This window comes from Pleurodeles waltl, chromosome 7 (assembly GCF_031143425.1).
Source record: "Pleurodeles waltl isolate 20211129_DDA chromosome 7, aPleWal1.hap1.20221129, whole genome shotgun sequence".
Lineage (NCBI taxonomy): Eukaryota > Metazoa > Chordata > Amphibia > Caudata > Salamandridae > Pleurodeles > Pleurodeles waltl.
Window position 1 is genome coordinate 1455991640 of NC_090446.1, and position 19387 is coordinate 1456011026.

Consider the following 19387-nt stretch of genomic DNA (forward strand, 5'->3'; position numbering starts at 1 on the left):
CCTCTTCTAAAAATGCCTTTTATTCCTTCTTTTATTTCTCTCTTGCCTCTCCTTCCTTATCTTTGTTTTTTCCTTGCATTCATGTCTTTCTTTCCTTTCTCAATAATTTCATCCCCTCTGTAGTGTCTTGTGAGTTAGCAATATCGGGACCCTTTTGGTTTTCTGTTGGACTCTGTAAAACTGTGATGCAAGTGTTCGGGTGTGGTGAACAGATTTTGTGTTTTGAATGTTGATTTCATCATTAAATGCAGAGCAATAAAGATGTGTAAGACCAAGCTGCATGTGTGGTATAATCATTTATCAGTACCCCGGCTGGGGAGGACTGTACAGCTGGTGACGAGATAGGGTATACGTAACCCGAAGATCGACAGTGCTCTCCCAGAGAGTTTGCTGTGGTCCAGCAAACTGCTTGTGTGTGCCACGCGTGTCTCAGTCGGAGTAAAGATCAACGTTTGGCGTATGTGGAGTTAGAGCACCTCCCCAGCCAGTGCAGGCTTTTAAAGATAATGAAAACCTCATTTAGAAATGTACGCATTGATGGCCAGAAACTTGCAAGTAAGATCATGAAAGGGGTACTGCACCACTATGCAACACTGAGCTAACAACTATACGGTACGACAACGCTACTAAAGGCAGCTACACCCTGGTACAGAGAAATGCTACAGATAGAAGAAAACAAATAAAATGCAGGGAAGCAAGAAGAGTGAAGTTTTCAGTTTCATTGTGAAGGAACAGTAAGGGAGAGGGATGTGCTGGATGTACTTCTGAAACACATGTGCATGTCGAACTGGCCGCTTTCAAAAAAGTCAAGTTAAAAAATGTTGACAAGTAAAATCTCAAAAGTCAGTCAAATATTGTACAAAGATTACATCAAAAGTAAACAGTTGATCGATACCTTTTATTATTGACAGTGGTGCGTCGATAAACATTATGTCTGCGGAGAAATACAATGAACTGACTTCATTGCCCCATTTCACACCATCGAAGACTAAAGTGTATACCTGGAGTATTTTGTGGTTTGCAACTATGGGAATATGACTACACTATCATGCACCAACAAGGGGAAAAATCACAACCCTGCTTACTACATTTCACAAGTGCCAATACAGTGTCATGGTATCCCTTCCAAAGCTGCTGAAACCTGCATTAACTTCATCGTAAAGTCCATTACCCATGCCACTACTTCTTTGAAATAAATTATTACTGTAACAAGTAAAGACCGTGACATGTTGATACTAAAAGGCATTATAGCTCCTCAATCCTGGAAAAAGCACACTCAACCTCACATACATGACAGTGAATATCAGAAATTCAAAAACGTGAAAGAATACTCAAGAAGGTATTATCTTACTTGGTTCTAGAACTGTCATACCAGAGAGTCTGAGACAACAAGTAAGAGAAGTAGCCCATGAAGGGCATTGTGGAACTGTTACCACTTAAGGGGCTCTCAGAGACCAGGTTTGGTTTCCTCATCTTGATGAGAGAGTTGAAAGAGAGTTGAAGGCCTTTCGTTTGTGCGATTGCTTATCTACCAAAATTGCTCAACATACCTTGAACATGCTGTATTTACCAACACATGTATTGGAGAGAATTTCTGTTGATTTCTTTGGTCCTCTTGATAATGGACATCACCTGATGGTGATTATTGACAATTACTCCCGTTTTCCACTAGTAGAAGATCTCATATCCATAACTTAAGAATCATTGAGAAGTTAGATGGCATCTTTGCAATATGGGGTGTTCCTTCAATTCTGAAGTCTGACAATGGCCTGCCTTTCAACAGTAGATATTTCAGAGACTTTCTTGATCATCTCAATGTGAAGCATCAGAAAAGCTCACCTCTTTAACCACAAGCAAATGGCGTTGTTGAATGCATTATAAGCACACTCAAAAAGACTGTAGAAAGTGCTAAATTGGAAAAACTTGATCTGAAGTCAGCTCTTCATTCTACTCTTCAAGCTTATAGATAGACTCCTCATTAAATGACAAATAAATATCCTGCCAGGCTGATGTTTGGGAGAGCCATGACGCCCAAGTTACCACAATAGACCAATAGAAGATATACAACTGATGGTGAATTTCTTCGAACAGACTTGTGTCGTGAGCACAAAATGAATGTATATGCCGACAAACGTCGAAGTGCTACAAACATTGTTTTCTATGAAGGAGATCGAGTTTTGGTGTGCAACGGAAAAAACGCCAATCTGGTGCTCCCTTTGATGCTGAACCCTTCGAATTTGTAACTAGCAATGAACACATGGTGACTGCTCACTGTCCTAGCAAGTACATTACCTGAGACTCTTCAGGCATCTGCCTCATCATTTGCCTGTTCCTGATGTCAGAGATGAGATTGGTTTGACTGAGACGATAGAAAGCCCATTGACTGCATCTGTCCCTCCATAACCAGTACAACCAGTACCAGTCATGGACGATTCTCTACTCTCTTCACAGCCTCAGAGGACATGATCTGGCCAGAGCTCCAAAGCGGCTTATAGAGGAGTTGTAATATATGACAGGACCCTTTTGTTTCCTGATGGATGCCGTAGAACTGTGACGAAAGTGTTTGGGTGTGGTGAATACATTTCATGTTTACAATGTTGAGTTCATGGTTGCATGCAGAGCAATAAAGACAGATAAGACCAAGTTCTGTGTGTGGCATAGTCAGTTATAAGTAACGCGGTGGGGAGGACCCCACACCCTCTTTCCTGAGTTCCCTAGTTCTTTATTTCTCCTTCTTCCTCTCTTTCTTCCTATCTTTTTACACTACCTCTTTCTTTCGCTACATCTTTCTTTCCCTTCTTCTTTGTTGTGCATTCTTTTTAAGTTTCCTTCTCTCATTTTCTTTCATTATTGCTATTTTACTGTTTTCTGTTTTTCATTTCTAACATTACTTTTCTCCTTTTCCTTCATTTCTCCTTCTTTGTGTCTTTGTAACATTTTTCTTTCTTCCCTCTCATTCTCTTTATTTTCCCTTGTTTTGTCTTTGTTTTTTTTTTCTCTAATTCCTTCTTCTTCACCTTTCTTTCTTTCATTCTTTCTTTGGTGTTACCGCACCTCGATTTTTGCGAACACCAGACACGGTTTTACCAACAGTGAAATTCAACAGAAAAACACAGGCAGTAAAACTGCTTGGTGAAAGGGATGCAGTGCACCCAGTATGTTTCCAGACTTCTCTTGACACTTGCACAATGTACAGAGAAGCACGCAAAACTCGTCCTCCTCCCCAACACACCCTGAACAAGAATCTTGCCCACATTTACCACCTTCTCGTAGTGGGTTGTGAATGTGTGTGTTAAGCCGCTCAGAATCAGGAATTCTATGCAGAATTTCACCTAGTAAATCAGGGCCCATGCGATTTCCCCTATTCCAGGGTGTTACCTCACAATAAGGGAAATTGTATGTGTAGATTCCAACCAGTAATGAAAATTCCAGCCCCTGGAATTTGCGTGTAGCATTCTGCATATCGTGCAAAGAGGAGATAGTAATTTTTTAAATGAATCCTAGGCTTCCTAAAGAGGGTTGTTTCAGGAGACTGGCTGTAGCACTCACATGAATTTGGCCACTCTGCTTCTCTACACATGGCCGGGGGCAAAATACACTGCAGCTGTGTAAGTATGCCACATCGACCATGACAGTGTGTAGTCTCGTTGTCTTATCTATCTTACCCTTACCACTAAAAGACACATCTTTAAACAAAGAGTTTGTACATTGTGCTGACCTCATTAGCATATCATTTGCATGATTGTATTACAAAAGGGCTGCCATGATTGGATGTATGTTCAGCCTGGATCACTTAAGCAATCAGTAATATTTAGAGAAACATAAAATCCATTCTCAGCTTACAGCAGAAATGGTCTGCTCTCCATTCCTTGACCATCACACCCTTGGCTTGGCATGCAGTGACGTAGGCCCTAATGGCACTGCACGTTGTTGATTGATGACCCTGGTTCTGGCAAGAGTCAAAGACACAATCTTGAAAGTAGTGTGTTTGTGAAATCGTTTCATAGCACTGACTGAATGGTCCATCAGGCTTGGTGAGGATCCCACAGTACTCCTCTGTCAAATATGTTTGTGTTTGTTCTTCAGTGCAACTTGTACATTTTTCATTGCACTCTGCTTCACATCCTGGGACATCAGCGACTTTCCAACTGTCTCCAAACTCCTTTTCATTAGATGCTGGGGTTCCATCTTTCATTGTCAACTCATCATCAGCGTTTCCATTGTTATTCCCACAAAGTCCAGATACTGCATTGGCATAGGTGTTGGGTATGGTAACACTAACTTCAAAGTCCCAATCAAACTTTATTGTCAAACCAAAAGGGGTCTGGATAACCACTTTGTCTCCAGAACGGAATGCTTGAAGGTCCTTGAAGTAGAAAGGCAAACATGTCACAGTCCCGTTCACCTAGAAAAATTAAAAGACAACACACATTAGTTTAGTTGTATGTAATTGATTCCCAAACTCAAGAATTTTGGTTGGTATTTTAGCCCTTTCATGCTAAAGGCACTGACCTTTCATGGGCAGATGTGACAGTGTTTGTCCAACCTATCTGCTTAGTCATCCCCAAACTTTTTGCCTTCAGCCCTCATGTTTTCTGAAACTGCTTTCGTTGGCTTTTGGGACTCTGGTGGTCATTCTGACCCTGGCGGTCTTTGACCGCCAGGGCGGAGGACCGCGGGAGCACCGCCGACAGGCCGGCGGTGCTCCAATGGGGATTCCGACCGCGGCGGTAAAGCCGCGGTCGGACCGGCACCACTGGCGGGGTCCCGCCAGTGTACCGCCGCCCCATTGAATCCTCCGCGGCGGCGCAGCTTGCTGCACCGCCGCGGGGATTCCGACCCCCCCTACCGCCATCCAGATCCCGGCGGTCGGACCGCCGGGATCCGGATGGCGGTAGGGGGGGTCGCGGGGCCCCTGGGGGCCCCTGCAGTGCCCATGCCACTGGCATGGGCATTGCAGGGGCCCCCGTAAGAGGGCCCCTACAAGTATTTCACTGTCTGCTGCGCAGACAGTGAAATACGCGACGGGTGCAACTGCACCCGTCGCACAGCTTCCACTCCGCCGGCTCGATTCCGAGCCGGCTTCATCGTGGAAGCCTCTTTCCCGCTGGGCTGGCGGGCGGTATGAAGGCGACCGCCCGCCAGCCCAGCGGGAAAGTCAGAATTACCGCCGCAGTCTTTCGACCGCGGAACGGTAATCTGACGGCGGGACTTTGGCGGGCGGCCTCCGCCGCCCGCCAAGGTCAGAATGAGGGCCTCTGTGCCCTTCATCCCTACTAACCTATGCTCAGGTGCTTGTGCTCACTCCTTTAAACATGGTAACATTGGATTACACCTGATTGGCATATTAAATTTACATGTAAGTCCCTAGAAAATTTGTAGACGTTATAGCCAGGACTGGTAAATAAATGCTACTAGTGGGTCTGCAGCACTTATTGTGCCACCTACTTAAATAGCACTTTTTAACATGTCTCAGGTCTGCCATTGTAGCATGTTTGTGCAGTTTAAACTGCCAATTCAACTTGGCAAAATAACCCCTTTGCCAGGCATAAAACTCCCTTTTTAATAAAATAAGTCACCCTTAAAGTAGGCCCTGCACATGACATAGGGTAGTGTGCATTGTGATTAAAATGTTGGACATGTAATTGGTAGTCGATATTCTGTAGTTGGTATAAATGCAGCTCGATATTACTGACTGTTGTGCCGCAAAAGTCCTCTGCATGGTTATGGGCATATACCCCTTTTCAGAGTGCCCAACTGTGGTGATGTCTGAATCCCTAATACAGATTTTGTTATAATAGGCAATCATGGGCCATGCATGTGGCCATGACACAGGCCTGACTCAAAGATTGTTGTCTTTTTAGACTAGGAGGGGTGCCCAAAGCACTATCCTCATAGTAGTGGAAGGCTACTGCCTTCACCAAGAGTTAAGCAGCACATGCACAGTGGTGGAAACATAGTGGACAGGTCTTTTTAAACCTGTGCAACTGGAGTGAGGCTCATAGGCCCACTCACATTTTTCAAAGTCCTGCTACAGTGTGCTTAACTCACTATTTCCCTACATCACTTAGGGCCAGATGTATCATCAAGGCCATTTGCGATTCGGAAATAGCGATTTTTAGAAATCGCTATTTCCGACTCGCAAAGTGCCATGTATCACATTTGCGAATCGGTAATAGCGATTTCTTGAAAATAACAAATGCTATTACCGATTCGCAAATTGTGATACCGGCCCCATTCGCACCTATGGGCCTGTTGGCCCATCTCTGCGAATTGTTTGCATTTCCAAAATTGCTATTTCTGAACCAAAAATCACAATTTTGGAAATGCAAAACCCCAGGGTGCTGGGGGCCTAAGGCCCCCGCTGCTGCACCACAAAAAAAATTGGGGGGACATGTAAGGTGCACACATGCCAAAAGGGCATGTGTGCTTTACATGTACAATTTAAATATGCATTTTAAATGCATTTTTAAATTTTGCACATGGTTACCACCAAGTTTAACTTGGTGGTAATTAGCGATTCCTAAATGCCAAAATCGCATTTAGGAATTGCTTCATACATGTGCTATGGAATCGCAAATAAGGAATCCTTATTTGAGATTTCTAATTTAGAGAGTCGCAATTTGCGACTCTCTAAACAGGGTCGCAATTTTAAGGAATCACTATTTTAGCGATTCCTTAAAATTGCGTTCAGAATGTATTTCATACATTCTGAAATGGCATTTTGCATTTGCAAATGGGCATTCGCACCGTTTGCGAATGCAAAATGCTTTCATACATCTGGCCCTTAGTGCTGTGCAGCCCAGCAGTAGTGACTCTGCTCTGGATGTATGTGTCCCTGGAAAGGAGACAGAGCAGGGAAAGAGCAGTGCTGTGCAGTGAGTGCATGTATTGGGTGTATGTTGACTAGAGAGAATTATATTACATGAGAGATGTAGTGCTGTGCAGTGCGTGCGCAATAAAAGCATGTGCCTGGTGTATGTTTGCTTGTGTAACGTATGATACACGAAGTGTTGTGCAGTGTGTGCTCATTGAAAGCTTATGTTGGGTGTATGCGTGCTTCCGAAAGGCACAGTACAGATAGGCAATATTACTGAGCAGTAAACGTGTGTATTAAATGTATGTGTGCCTGGGGAGGCACGACAGACGAACATAACAGTACTGGACAGTGTGTGTACTGTGTGCATACACTCAGTCCAAGGATGCCTGTAACGGTACCTTACATGGAAGACCCTGGGCTCTATTTTGGAAAGCCCAGGTCCGCCTGGTGAAGGCATGAGGAGTAAAGGAATCTCCCCTGACCGATTTGTGTATTGTTGCATTCCTGTGAGCTCGGTGGGACACACTGAACACTGGAGAAGGGAGAGAGAGACTCCCCCTGTACACTTGAAAGGGTGCTCTTTGGTCCAGGGAAAGATCAGAAGGAAGGGCACTGGACATATCATAGGAAGGGGATGGATGGAGAAGATAAGGGAATCATAAAGAGTGGTACTGGGAGCCCAAGATTAACCTTTTGACACATATATCACTGTGGCTCACATCCAAGAGTGAACTCGAGTCACTCCTATGGCCTGTGTTGTTAGTTAAGGAGTCTCGCCTGCTGTGACAGACAGCCTTTAAAGGGAAGAAAACTGTGCATTTTGAAAGAGAACCTCAACATAAAACTTTAAAGACCAATCCCTAAATTACATCTGGTGTCTGGAAATGGACAATAAGAAGGGGAGATTGAGACCACTAAAAATTGTCATCTGCCAAGCAGCCAGATGGGCTGCGTGAGGGTGGGAATTTCGGCCTGTGAACAGGACTGGGGGTCAAGGCCTGCATGTCTCCCTGCTGGGTAAGGGAACATCACCCAGGGAAACCAAGACCTCCTGCACTGGAGCACCAGTCCCTGACTGCTTGTCACGACCAGAGTGCCTTGTGAGGAAGAGGAGAGCGTTGGAGGTAGCGAGGTTCAGTGGGCAGCTCTGTCGAGAAGCCTCCTGGTGTCAGGAGTGAGGAGACAGGCACTGAACGTGTCATTGCCCTCGTGTAGTATCAGATTGGTGCCTCCCGTATATCAGGAGAGGGCTGCTGTGAAGATACCCATAAGCGAAGTACTGTGCGGGGAGCGTGAAGCAAGGAGGGGCTGCATGTACTAATTAACTTTTGGAGTTCAGGTTGCTGCCCGTGAACTGAATTGCACCTCGCAGATTAAAACTAAGCATTTAGGATATTGCCCCCGACCTGCATTGACATCCCTTTGACCAGATTGGGAGCACCTAGATCAACCCCCCTCCTCCAGAGGGGAGCTCTGAACTTACCATGGAGGAAGCACTGGATACCACCAATCACTGCTAGAGCTGGTCACGCATGCTCATTGAGAGCCAGTGCCTGTCTGATGCTGCTGCACCTCCCGCTGAGACGCGGAACACTTCCTGCCTGCTGGAGCAGGTAAGACGTAATACGGGCCTACAGGACCACCAGGGACTTGTGCTACTGGTACTGCAGCACCATAAACACGTTTGACTACATTCCAAGTGTCAGAGTGGACTCTTTGAGCAAGGCCTACTAGTAAGCATTGCCTGGATGAGGCCATCAGTGAATGGGGAATAACCCTGACCACAGTACAAGAAGAATGTGGAAAAGGGATTTACCACTGAAACACTAGAGCCCCCACCTCAAGGGTGATTGTGCTACCTTTTTTGAATAGGTAGAGTTAGAAATAAAATACTTATTTTTAATATCTAAATAAGTATTTTACTGAACAATGTTTATTGACATTGCGCTCTTTAAGTTATGAGTAGTGTTCACTGAACTGTATCTACACTTGTCCAACACCCAACCTGAAGGAGCGTTGGACAGCACGACCATAGCTGCCACTGAAAGTCTTATGCAAAATGGGAACTTGGCCCAGTTGCTCGGGATCCATAGTAAATTGGGCCCTGGGGTATCAGGAGTAAAAGGCCTCAACCACCACGGTGGGGCCCAGCAACCACTGTGTGCCCTATGGCCCTCTGAAAGGGGTTCTAACAGTTGGCAGCAAGTGGTGGGGTGCCTCATGCTTAGGAGCTTTGAGACAGAGGTGTCATTGGCCAGTACTGCAAAAAGTCATTTTTTTTAATTCTATACAATAAGGTGACAGACATAGACAATGGAAAACACAGGTTTAGGAATTGATCTCAGCACCATGTCAATAGATCAGTTGAAGGATTTATGTAGGGACAGAGGGTGGAAAATTCCCAGGAGAAAGGACAGAGAGGTCCTTGCTAATTTCATTAAGGACCTGTTTGAGATACTGGACAAATGGGATGAGGCTAAACTGAACTTGGGGGAGGGAACCATGGTAGGAACCCAGGAAGAGGGTGCTGTGGACTCAGGCTCTAGACTACCCTTAGTTTAGATGTATCTCAGACAGATGCCGAGTATGTTCCCTAATGCATTTTCCAGAGTTTCACCAAGACACTTACCACCTCTAGTTTCTAGAATATCTCAGCTGTGTATTGTACCTTGAATTTCTAGGAGTAAATTTCTTGTGTGGGTCGAGTCTACCAGAGACTGCAGTTGGCAATTGAGAAATATAAAGCTGAGGAAGATGAGGAATCCAGAGAGTTTGAGAGGGAGAAGCTAAGATAAGCTCATTGGGAATAAGAGGAGAAGAGGTGGGAGGGATAGGAGGATTTGGCTATAGAGGAGAAATTGTGTGAGAGTGAGGAGAAACAAAGATAAAGGGAGGAGAAAAAGAGAGTGTGAGCGGAGAAACAGAAGGAAAAGGAAAGAGAGCTAGAAAGGGACCAGTTAGTCCTTGAGAGAAGGAGGAATTTAGGATGACAGCAATGACAGCTCTATTTGGGGTAAACAATTCTACTTCCAGTTCAGGCCAGGTTGTGACCAAGGTTCGAAAAACCTTGTAAGGTACAAGCCTTAAATGAGGTGTCTAAGGCAGCTGCCTTAATGGGATGCATGCCATTGGAATGGACAGCCTCATCAGGAGAATGTCTGTGGCAGACCAGATGGTCTATGAGCGAATGGAGGAAGCTCTCATTAGGCGGTTTGGGGTGAAGCCAGCTCAATACTTGCACAGATTCTGTGACTGCAAGTGAGCGGGTGGTGTTCCAATTGAGACTTGTATTCAATGGAATGGAAGAGGAAGAGGAATTAAGGGATTTCCAGTCCCTTAACAATTTGATGGTGACATAGTGACTCTAGGAGGAGTACTCTACTCCACTTAGGCGAGACCTGTCTAATGTGACAGACAACAAGTATATCTTGATTGCGTTGAATCACACTACCAGGTAACCCAGAAGCTGTACCTCTAAGGACCATGACTGCAAGGGTGGTAGAGGGAGCTAGAGTCAAAATTCCAAGGACGGTAATTTCTGACCTGGAAACCAGCTTCATCTCTTTTTACATGGGAGAGATTTGAGAGCAAGTTGGTGTGATATACCACTTCTCCACAGCCTACCACCTGCAGGACAATGGGTTGGTGGAGAGGTTTATCAGAACACTGTAGGGCATGATGTGCACACTACCCGAGAACCTCAGAATGAAATGGGATCCTCTCCTGCCATGTCTCTTATTTGGCTACCAAGAGTTTCAGCAGAAGGGAGTCAGGTTCAGTCTCAACACCTGGTGAGGGTCCACTCACCTTAGTCAGAGAAGGGTAGGAAGGAACCTCAGAGTCCCCACAGAAGGATGGGTGGACAATGTGATAATCCTCAGGAAGTTGATGGCACAAAACATGAGTCAGGCAAAGGAAAGCCTTCAAGCTAACCAAGCACTGGTCAAGGAATGGTATGACCAGAAAGTTACACTGACTAGATATTAGGAAGGTTAGAAGGTGTCCAAGGGCTTTGGAGGACAATTGGAGTGGGCAATACAACGTAGTTCAGAAGGTGTCTGAGGCAAACTGCTTGGTGGACACAGGGGCCACAAGGGAACCCAAGAGGGTGTTCTATGTGATCAGGCTGAAGCTTAACCTTCGGAGAGATAACACAATGAATGTCATGGCTATGGCAGAGGAAGTTTAGGAATACAGTGAGCCTCTTCCTGGCTTGCTGCATAGTGACAAGAAGGAGGGCACTGTGGAAGGGGTTTAGTTATCCCCTGAGTTAACACCTGAACAGCAGAGAGAAAGTGTAAGGATGATTTGCCAATCTCTTCTCATTGACTCCAGGGTTGACCCCTGTCTGTGTGCATAAAATAGACAAAGGTGACAGTTGGCCAGTGAAGGGCATAATATAAGGAATGTCTGGGTTCAGGGATACATGTAGGTGGAAGTAAAAGTTGCAAAGATGTTTGACCTGGGAGTCATTGAGGGATCTCATAGTCCTTGGGCTAGTCCTGTGGTTCTAATACCAAAGCAAGGGTCTATAGACTTGCGGTTCTGTGTGAACTACAGAGCCCTCAATTTTTAACCAAAACCGATGCCCATCCAAGTCCAAGAGTGTATGAGCTTGTGGATCGGTTAGATGATGCAAACTACTTGATCACCTTGGATCTGACCAGTAGATATTGGCAGATCACTTTGGCAACAAATGCTAGCCTTTTGGGTTGAAGAATGCTTCTGCTTTTTTTTAGCACCCTGTGAACCATGTTCAGGCAGGGTTGGAAGAGTTCTGTGGGGCTTACCTGGATGATATTGCGGTGTTCAGCAATTCATGGAAAGACCACCTGAAGCAGCTAGGACAGGTGTTGACCAGGATACAGTGGGTGAAACTGACCATTAAGTCAACTAAGGGGCCGATTACGACCTTGGCGATCTAAAGACCACAGGGTCGCGGTGGTGAACTGCCTGCCGCCAAAGCGGTGGTCCGACCGTTTTGTCGGCGGTCTGACTGCCACATGATGACCGCAGCATTCGTGCTATGGTCAGACTGCCAGCGGTTACGTGGCCGTAGTACCGCCATGCAACGGCTGGTGGAGACAGGGTGCAGAGTGGCATGGGCAGTGCTGGGGCCCTCCTGGCCAGCCCTGTCACAAAGTTCACTGTCTGCTTTGAAGACAGTGAACTTTGCAACGGGCGCTGGTGAACCCTACACAGTATAGCATTGCCACCGGCTTGATTACGAGCCGGAGACAATGCTGTAGGCCGTTTCCCGCTGGGCCAGTGAGGGGGAAACTCTGTTTCTGCCCGCTGACCCAGCGGGAAACTCATAATGGGGCCCACAGGGAGGCAGCCGCATTGGCAGCAACCTGCCCATCTGGACTTCAGCAGATGGTGTAAGCCATCCGCCGAAGTCATAATGACCCCATATGTGTCAGGTGAAGCAGTATTCTGTAGTCTACCTTGGGCATGAGGTCAGAGGTTAAGAAGGTCAGTCTACAACGAAACGTGGCTCCTTGCTTCTGTAGGGTGTCCTCACTATAGGGAAGCCCATAGAAATGTGAATATACCTCCATCCAATGATTATCTCCATAGCAGGGAGGTGCACGTAAAGAAGAGAGGTTCACCTGGCTTTTCAGAAGAAAGCATGAAACGGCCTTAGCAAAGAAAGGTAAGGGTTGACCAAATAACAGAGCACCCAGATTCTAAGAAGAGACTTCCTCTTCCACTATTTGGGTTCACTTCCAGGGTGGGAATTGGTGAAAATTAAACGCCAGGGATTCAAGTTTGGGAGCAAGTCAGAGTCAATGTGTGTTTCTCTGCACCAAATGGCCCTGATACTCAAAGAATGCAGGAGAGTTGAGCTCACTGTTAATCTGTCACCATCACAGATTTGAAGTTGAGAGAATGGATGGAACCGTTACTATCTTAACCCCTATTATGTGCCCAGGCTCTACTTTGTGCATGGTATCCAGAAAGCCCTGCTCGCATCCAGCCACATTGATTTGTTGTTGTCTTGTAGACAGACTCTTCCTGGCAGCAAAATAGCTAGTTTCAGAAATCCAGTGTACTTAAGGATTGAATCTTTTTTTAAGAAGAATTTAATCTTTCCTTGATGCCATCTACATGTGCCTCACTGACACACAGATTCAAAGAAATGAATGTATTTCATTTTAAGGATGCGAGATGATTTAGAGACGAGTCAAAAAAGATGAAAAATCAGAAAGCAGTAAACGTGAATCCTTTACTTGTCATCGCAGGCAGACTATGCTTGCCAATAAAGCACACAAACAATTATTCAGAATAACCATCAAAGAACCAGCTGCCCTGAGGAGGCCCAGGATGGTGAGGATTGGCTTGTTGCATTTCATCTGCAGTGATATGGCTAGGCCAGATGAGTATTTTACAGGGATTCTGCCACACACACAGAGATATTTCACTCAGAATGCAACTCTATTGATAGGGCTAAGAAGCAATTGGAGGAAATAGGTCAAGGGAACTACACCATATTTCTTTGGCACCCAAGTTTGTGAGAGGTTTCTACTTGATTCTAGACCTCAAGATAGTCTATCTGTACAAACAGATCATGGAGACCTCACAGTTTAATTTTATGTAAGCAATGCAGGTAATGACATCTCTTGATTTAATGAATGGTTATCTCTGAGTTCCAATCTGTTAGTCCTATCACTGAGATACAGCATCAGCAGTATATGACATGCATCATTGCAGTCTTGCTTTTTGTATGGAAGATGGTGCCAAAGTCTTGAAGTAGGTTTGGGTATTTACTATATTCCATTAGGAAACAATTACCATGTACCAACATCTATGTTGTATTTCCCCTCGGAGGAAATGTGTGATTTAGAGGCAACAGTGCTGCTCATGCTGGTCAGTGATGGTCATGGTTGAGGGATATAGTTTAATTTTATCTATTTATTTGTATTGCTTGATCTATTGTTTGATGATGAATTTAGATATGACTTGGTCAACATTTATCCTTAAAAAGGAGGAATGAAAGTCCAGTTTAAACACAGATCTGGGAGACAGTTCAAGCATCTCAGAATTTAGTTAAGCAGCCACTATTACCATTGCTGCTAAGAGGGCAGACAAGTTTTGCAAAATTGGCACGTGAACAAGGTATATATGATAAAAGTTGACATGTTAAATTACTGGCCAAGGGACATTTTAATAGGCCCGGGCAAAACTGTCGTTTACACCCGTGAAGTTCAATCATCTTTGATTTAAAGTATGTGATACTGGTGGCAATGACGGTTAAGTGCTACCATAGAGCTCTGCCAGGATGGAAATAAGGGAGAAGACATGCAACATCAAGGGAGAAATGGAGTTTCCGCTTTCACTGAAGAGAAGCCTTCACTATAGGGAGTTTTTGGTTGAAATCTGGACTCCAGGACCGATATAAAGCTGGAGGGGCTTTCTTAGACTGCAGATAATCATGATAAAGAGAATAAATGTTATCAGGAATACAAGTTATTTTTCTCACTGTGATCATTTTTTGAGGAAAAATTAGACTGGGATTTCAAAGCTCATCAATATACAGTCTCACCAGCCTATTTAGGAAACTATTACATGCAGTATCACTAATTGCACTGACATTTATCGATTATGTGAATTGAAACTGACTAACTGAGCAATCGAAAATGTATAAAATATCCACTTACAATTGTGAAGGAGAGTTTGTTTTGTGAACTCCATCGCAGGTGAGATTGGTGCCATGCAATATCAAGGTCTGCTTAATTGGCTGTATTAGAGGTTAAATGATAAACTCTTTAACAGTCCCTAAAAGTTGGTTCATGATTTCCTTTTGTATTGCCTTGTTCTGGTTTCTACACTACTCTTGTTGAGTTTTCATAGGTCATGTTGGGAACATTAGAGTATATATCTACTCTGAAGCCTCCATGGTAGTCCTAGACTGGTAATAAGTCACGCCATCAAAACAGCTGCACTACACTAGAGAGAATCAGCTAGTCCGCCACATACCAACTTACACAAGTAAAAGCTGCCAGGGCAAATACAACCAAACAGGGCAACCCACTGATGCACAATATGTCACACACAGAAACAATAACACAGCATTACATCCCCACAGGTATCCCAGCCAATGTTACCAGAGAAGAGGTGCCAGCACTATCCAGTCCCCCAACTGAAGAGGCCCACAGTGATGACAGCAGTTCTGGTCCCCTGGATCTAAATGACCAACCTGGCCCATCAGGGACCTCTGGACAGTCGGTTACCCAGGCACAGTCACAGACAACCACAACCACAGAGCCAAACACCACCGTGCACCCACCCAGCATACCCACACCTCTTTCCCAGGACACATCAATCAGCAGTGTGCCCACCTCCACAGGGACCTGGGGTCAGTGGCAGTGGGCACACAGTTCAGGGGACAGAGGCACAGGACAACAGGGAAACTGCTGTGCGCTAGGGGGAGGACAGGCCCAGGAAACCGACTCTCCAGGAGACACTCACCGAGATCCTGGGAGCATACCAACATTCCCAGGACACGATGAGCCAGATCCTGGACAATGTGCAGGAGAACAGGCGGCTGCAGGAGGGACAATACCAGGGGATGAGGGAGGACTTGCAGGCCATCAACCTGCAAGTCCTCCCTGGTTTCCATTGAATGGGTGCTGGCAGACATGGCCAACATAATGAGGGAGGCAGTCTCACAACAGTAGGCCCCTGTCACCAGCCAGACATTTGAACTGCCTTCAACCTTCGCTGCCTCTAGTTGACAGGAGGCCCACCACAGGACCAACAGGCCACCCACACCCCTCCCCCTGCAGAAGGAGAACCACCCCGCAAATGTTCCCTGCGATCCAGGCAGAAGCCAGAGACTGTTGCCAAGACCCCAGCCAGGAAATGAAACGCTCCTGATTGTCACCCTTGTGTCCCACTCTGTCACCCTGTCCAGCTTGAACTGCCATTGCTCCCCTTCCTATGTCCCCAGGGACAATGAACCTGTGCTACAAATAGACTGGAACAATACCTGGACTTTCATCCATCATCACCCCATCCCATTGCACTTGCCCCTCTTCTTCTTAGCACTTCAATAAACACCCTTGTAAAAAATAGATGTATGGAGTATGTAACATTTTTTAAGCATGTATTCGCATGTTGCAATTCAACTGTACAGTAATGTACACATGGGAAAGACCTGTATGTGGCTGCAGTGATCACACCAGGACTATTGTTGTATAACTGCTGTTCTGTTGTCCTCATCCTCATCCTCTGCCTCCTCATCCTCACTGTCAACAGGTTCCACTGCTGCCACACGGCCATCTCCAGCCTCCTCCTCCTGCAGAAAAGGCACATGGCGTCTCAAGGCAAGGCTGTGCAACATGTAGCATGCCACGATTATCTGGCAGACCTTCTTGGGTGAGTATCACAGGGATCCACCTGTTAGATGGATGCACCTGAACCGGGCCTTCTGGAGGCCAAAGGTTCTTTCGATTATCTGTCTTGTTCACCCATGTGCCTCATTGTTATGTTCTTCTGACCTTGTCCTGGCATTCCTCACAGGGGTCAGCAGCCAAGATAGGTTGGGGTAACCAGAGTCACCTGTAAATATTGAGGGGCAACATTTAGCCACACACTATGCCATATGGCCAACACCATACCCATACACCAACAACTACTGGGTGGGAACCAGGGCTCACCTATTAGCCACACCCTGTGCCTCTGTAGTTGGCCCATCACATTTGGGATGCTGCTATTCCTCAGGATAAAGGCATCATGCACCGACCCAGGATACTTAGCATTGACATGGGAGATGTACAGGTCTGCCAAGCACACCATCTGTACATTCATGGAGTGAAAACTCTTACGATTTCGGTACACCTGTTCATTGTGACGGTGGGGAGCACAAATGCAATATGAGTTCCATCAACCGCCCCAATTACGTTGGGGATATGTCCCATTGCATAGAAGTCAGCCTTCACTGTTGCCAAATCCTCCACATGGGGAAATACAATGTAGCTGCACATTTGTTTAATCAGGGCAGAAAACACTCTGGTCAGCAGTACTGAGAACATTGGATGTGACATTCCTGCTGCCAAGCCCACTGTCACTTGGAAAGAACCAGTTGCCAAGAAATGGGGCACTGATAGAACTTGACAAGAGGGGGGAATCCCAGTGGGGTGACAGATAGCAGATATCAGGGCAGGCTCCAATTGGGCACACAGCTCTGTTATTGTGGCCCTGTCAAGTCTATAGGTGAGAATGATGTGCCTGTCCTCCATTTTTGCCAAGTCCACCAGGGGTCTGTACACGGGGGTATGTCTCCATCTCCAATTCATCAGCAGTGGTGGCAATCGAAGGGACAAAGGAGTGAGGAGCCGGTCACAAATTGAACATTGGAGCCACAACAGTAAAATGCATGATGTCAATTTGTATTGGGTAAGTGGGATTTGTCCTGTATGTCCAAATTTTAACTGTGACGCATTTATTATTGAGGGCCTGCCCCCCCCCGAAATGGTGTTCGACTGTCCTGTATGGAGGGACAGATGGAAGTGAGGTAATTCAGCTGACATTGTGCACCGTTACGGGAGGCAGTCAGAAACCACTGTGCAACTCCTCATTGGTTAATATTGAGCCCTATGGGGTACAGTGCCAATGGTGATGTACGCCGGCGGTGACGGTTGTGACCGCCATTTTCTATCTGATTCCTCACTTGCTACCTGACCTTCAACAGGAGAGGACCTACACTGCATGTGCTGCTGTGACCTGTGTCTGGAACCTACCATAGCCCGTGTGACTGGGGAAAGGGCCCCTGCCTTCACCTCAGTGGAGTTGGAGCGACTGGTGGATGGGGTCCTACCCCAGTATGGACTGCTATATGGGCTACCAGACCAACAGGTTAGTACACTGTGAGCATGATGATTGTGGCATGAATGTATGGGGTGGTGTGTGTGAAGGCCTCGTGTAAGGGGTGTGGGTGGATGTCCTCTGGGCGACGTATTGGTTGTGTGCTGGGCCACGTGTATGCAAATGGTGATGTGAAGGGGTATGGTGGGCCATAAGTATAACAGGCAGGACTGTCTGACTGAAACTATTTTGCTGTGTGTAATCCATCTGCAGGTCAGCGTCCATCAAAAGAAGGGATTATGGCGTGCCATCGCCAAGGACGTGCGGACCCTGGGGGTCTACGGCAGGCGGAGCACCCACTGTCGGAAACCGTGGGAAGACCTGAGACGCTGGGCACGGAAAACAGCGGAGGCCCATCTGGGGATGGCCTCCCAACGAGGAAGGGGTGCCCATCCAACCCTGACCCCCCTGATGGCCTGCATACTGGTGGTGGCCTATCCTGAGCTGGATGGGTGCTTGAGGGCATCACAACAGCCACAAGCGGGTGGGTACAGTGCCCATCATTACAACTTACGCATGGTAGGGTGGTATGTGGGTGGGGGATGTGTGTCAGTGGGTGCCCCTAGCCCAGGCCTGCCATTGCAGAGTAGGTCCCCTGTTGCAAGGGTCCAGAAAGGATAATCATGCTACCTAGCTCGTAGGCATCCACAACTGCTCAGGGCTGCGTGGATCCCAGGTGTGCTTCATTTGGTGGTGTGTGCCCCTCACCATGCCTTGGTGGCTAGCAAAATAACTGGTAGTGCAATGCATAGTGCGTATGGCTGTTCCCTGTGTGTGAGGGTGATGTGGACACCAACAGTGGTGTTGGTGCAGCCACTGACCAGGTGTATCCTTGGTCTCCCCCTCCCCTTTTTGTTTTGTCACCCTGTCCTTATGTGCATTAACATCATCTGGTGGAGGAGCAGAGGCACAGGCAACGGAGTGAGCTGCATCCCTCAGGACCCAGGAGAAAGAGTGCACAATGCTGAGGGCACTAGTGGGACGGAGGGCTAGGGGAGCACCACGGCGGAGATTGGGGGGACGGTTCAGATTCTGATACCTCCTACAATGGAAGCTCCCTTGTGGTGGCGGACACTTCTAGTACAGCTGCCACCTTCCGTACCAGCACCGCCCTCCCAGCAGCCCCTCAGTGAGTTGCCCGTACCCGCTCAACCAGGAGCATCTCCTTCGCCCCAGGCACCTCAGGCCCTGCCCCAGTTAGCCCTGCTGCCCTGAGTGAGCAGGCTACTGACCTTCTGAGATCCATCTCTGTAGGGCAGTCAACCATTGTGAATGCCATCCAGTAGCTGGCAGCCCAAATGCAACAAAGTAATGAATTTCTGGAGGGCATTCACACTGGCTTGGTGGCCCAACAGAGATCGATCCTGGTCCTGGACTCCTCTCTGATGGCAGCCATTGTCCCTGTTTCCACCCTCCCCCCTCCAACTTCCTCTTACCAATCCCATTCCCCTCAACCCCAGCCTATCCCAAGCACACAGGCAGACGAGCATGCACACAAGACAACACAGAAGAGTGGCACAGCAAACACAAACAACACACATCATCCCACAGGCATTCACTCAAATACCATCCAGACGCAGACATACCAACATACAGTATTTCCACTGTCTCCCCCTCCTCCTCCACCTCCATCCCAGTTGCGTCTACACTCACACCTGCATGCACTACACCATCATCCACTACACCTAGCAGAACACG

The 19387-nt window shown here is 46.8% G+C and overlaps 1 protein-coding gene across 1 annotated transcript in view; it reads right to left on the bottom strand.

Moving 5' to 3' along the window:
• Window positions 1-19387, bottom strand: part of LOC138246476 (IgGFc-binding protein-like) — a 372467-nt gene that overhangs the window by 312442 nt on the left and 40638 nt on the right. Inside the window, exon 7 of the mRNA XM_069201113.1 lies at window positions 3844-4405. Within this exon, the coding sequence (XP_069057214.1) occupies window positions 3844-4405 (562 nt within the window). The remainder of the gene's footprint in view (window positions 1-3843; window positions 4406-19387) is intronic.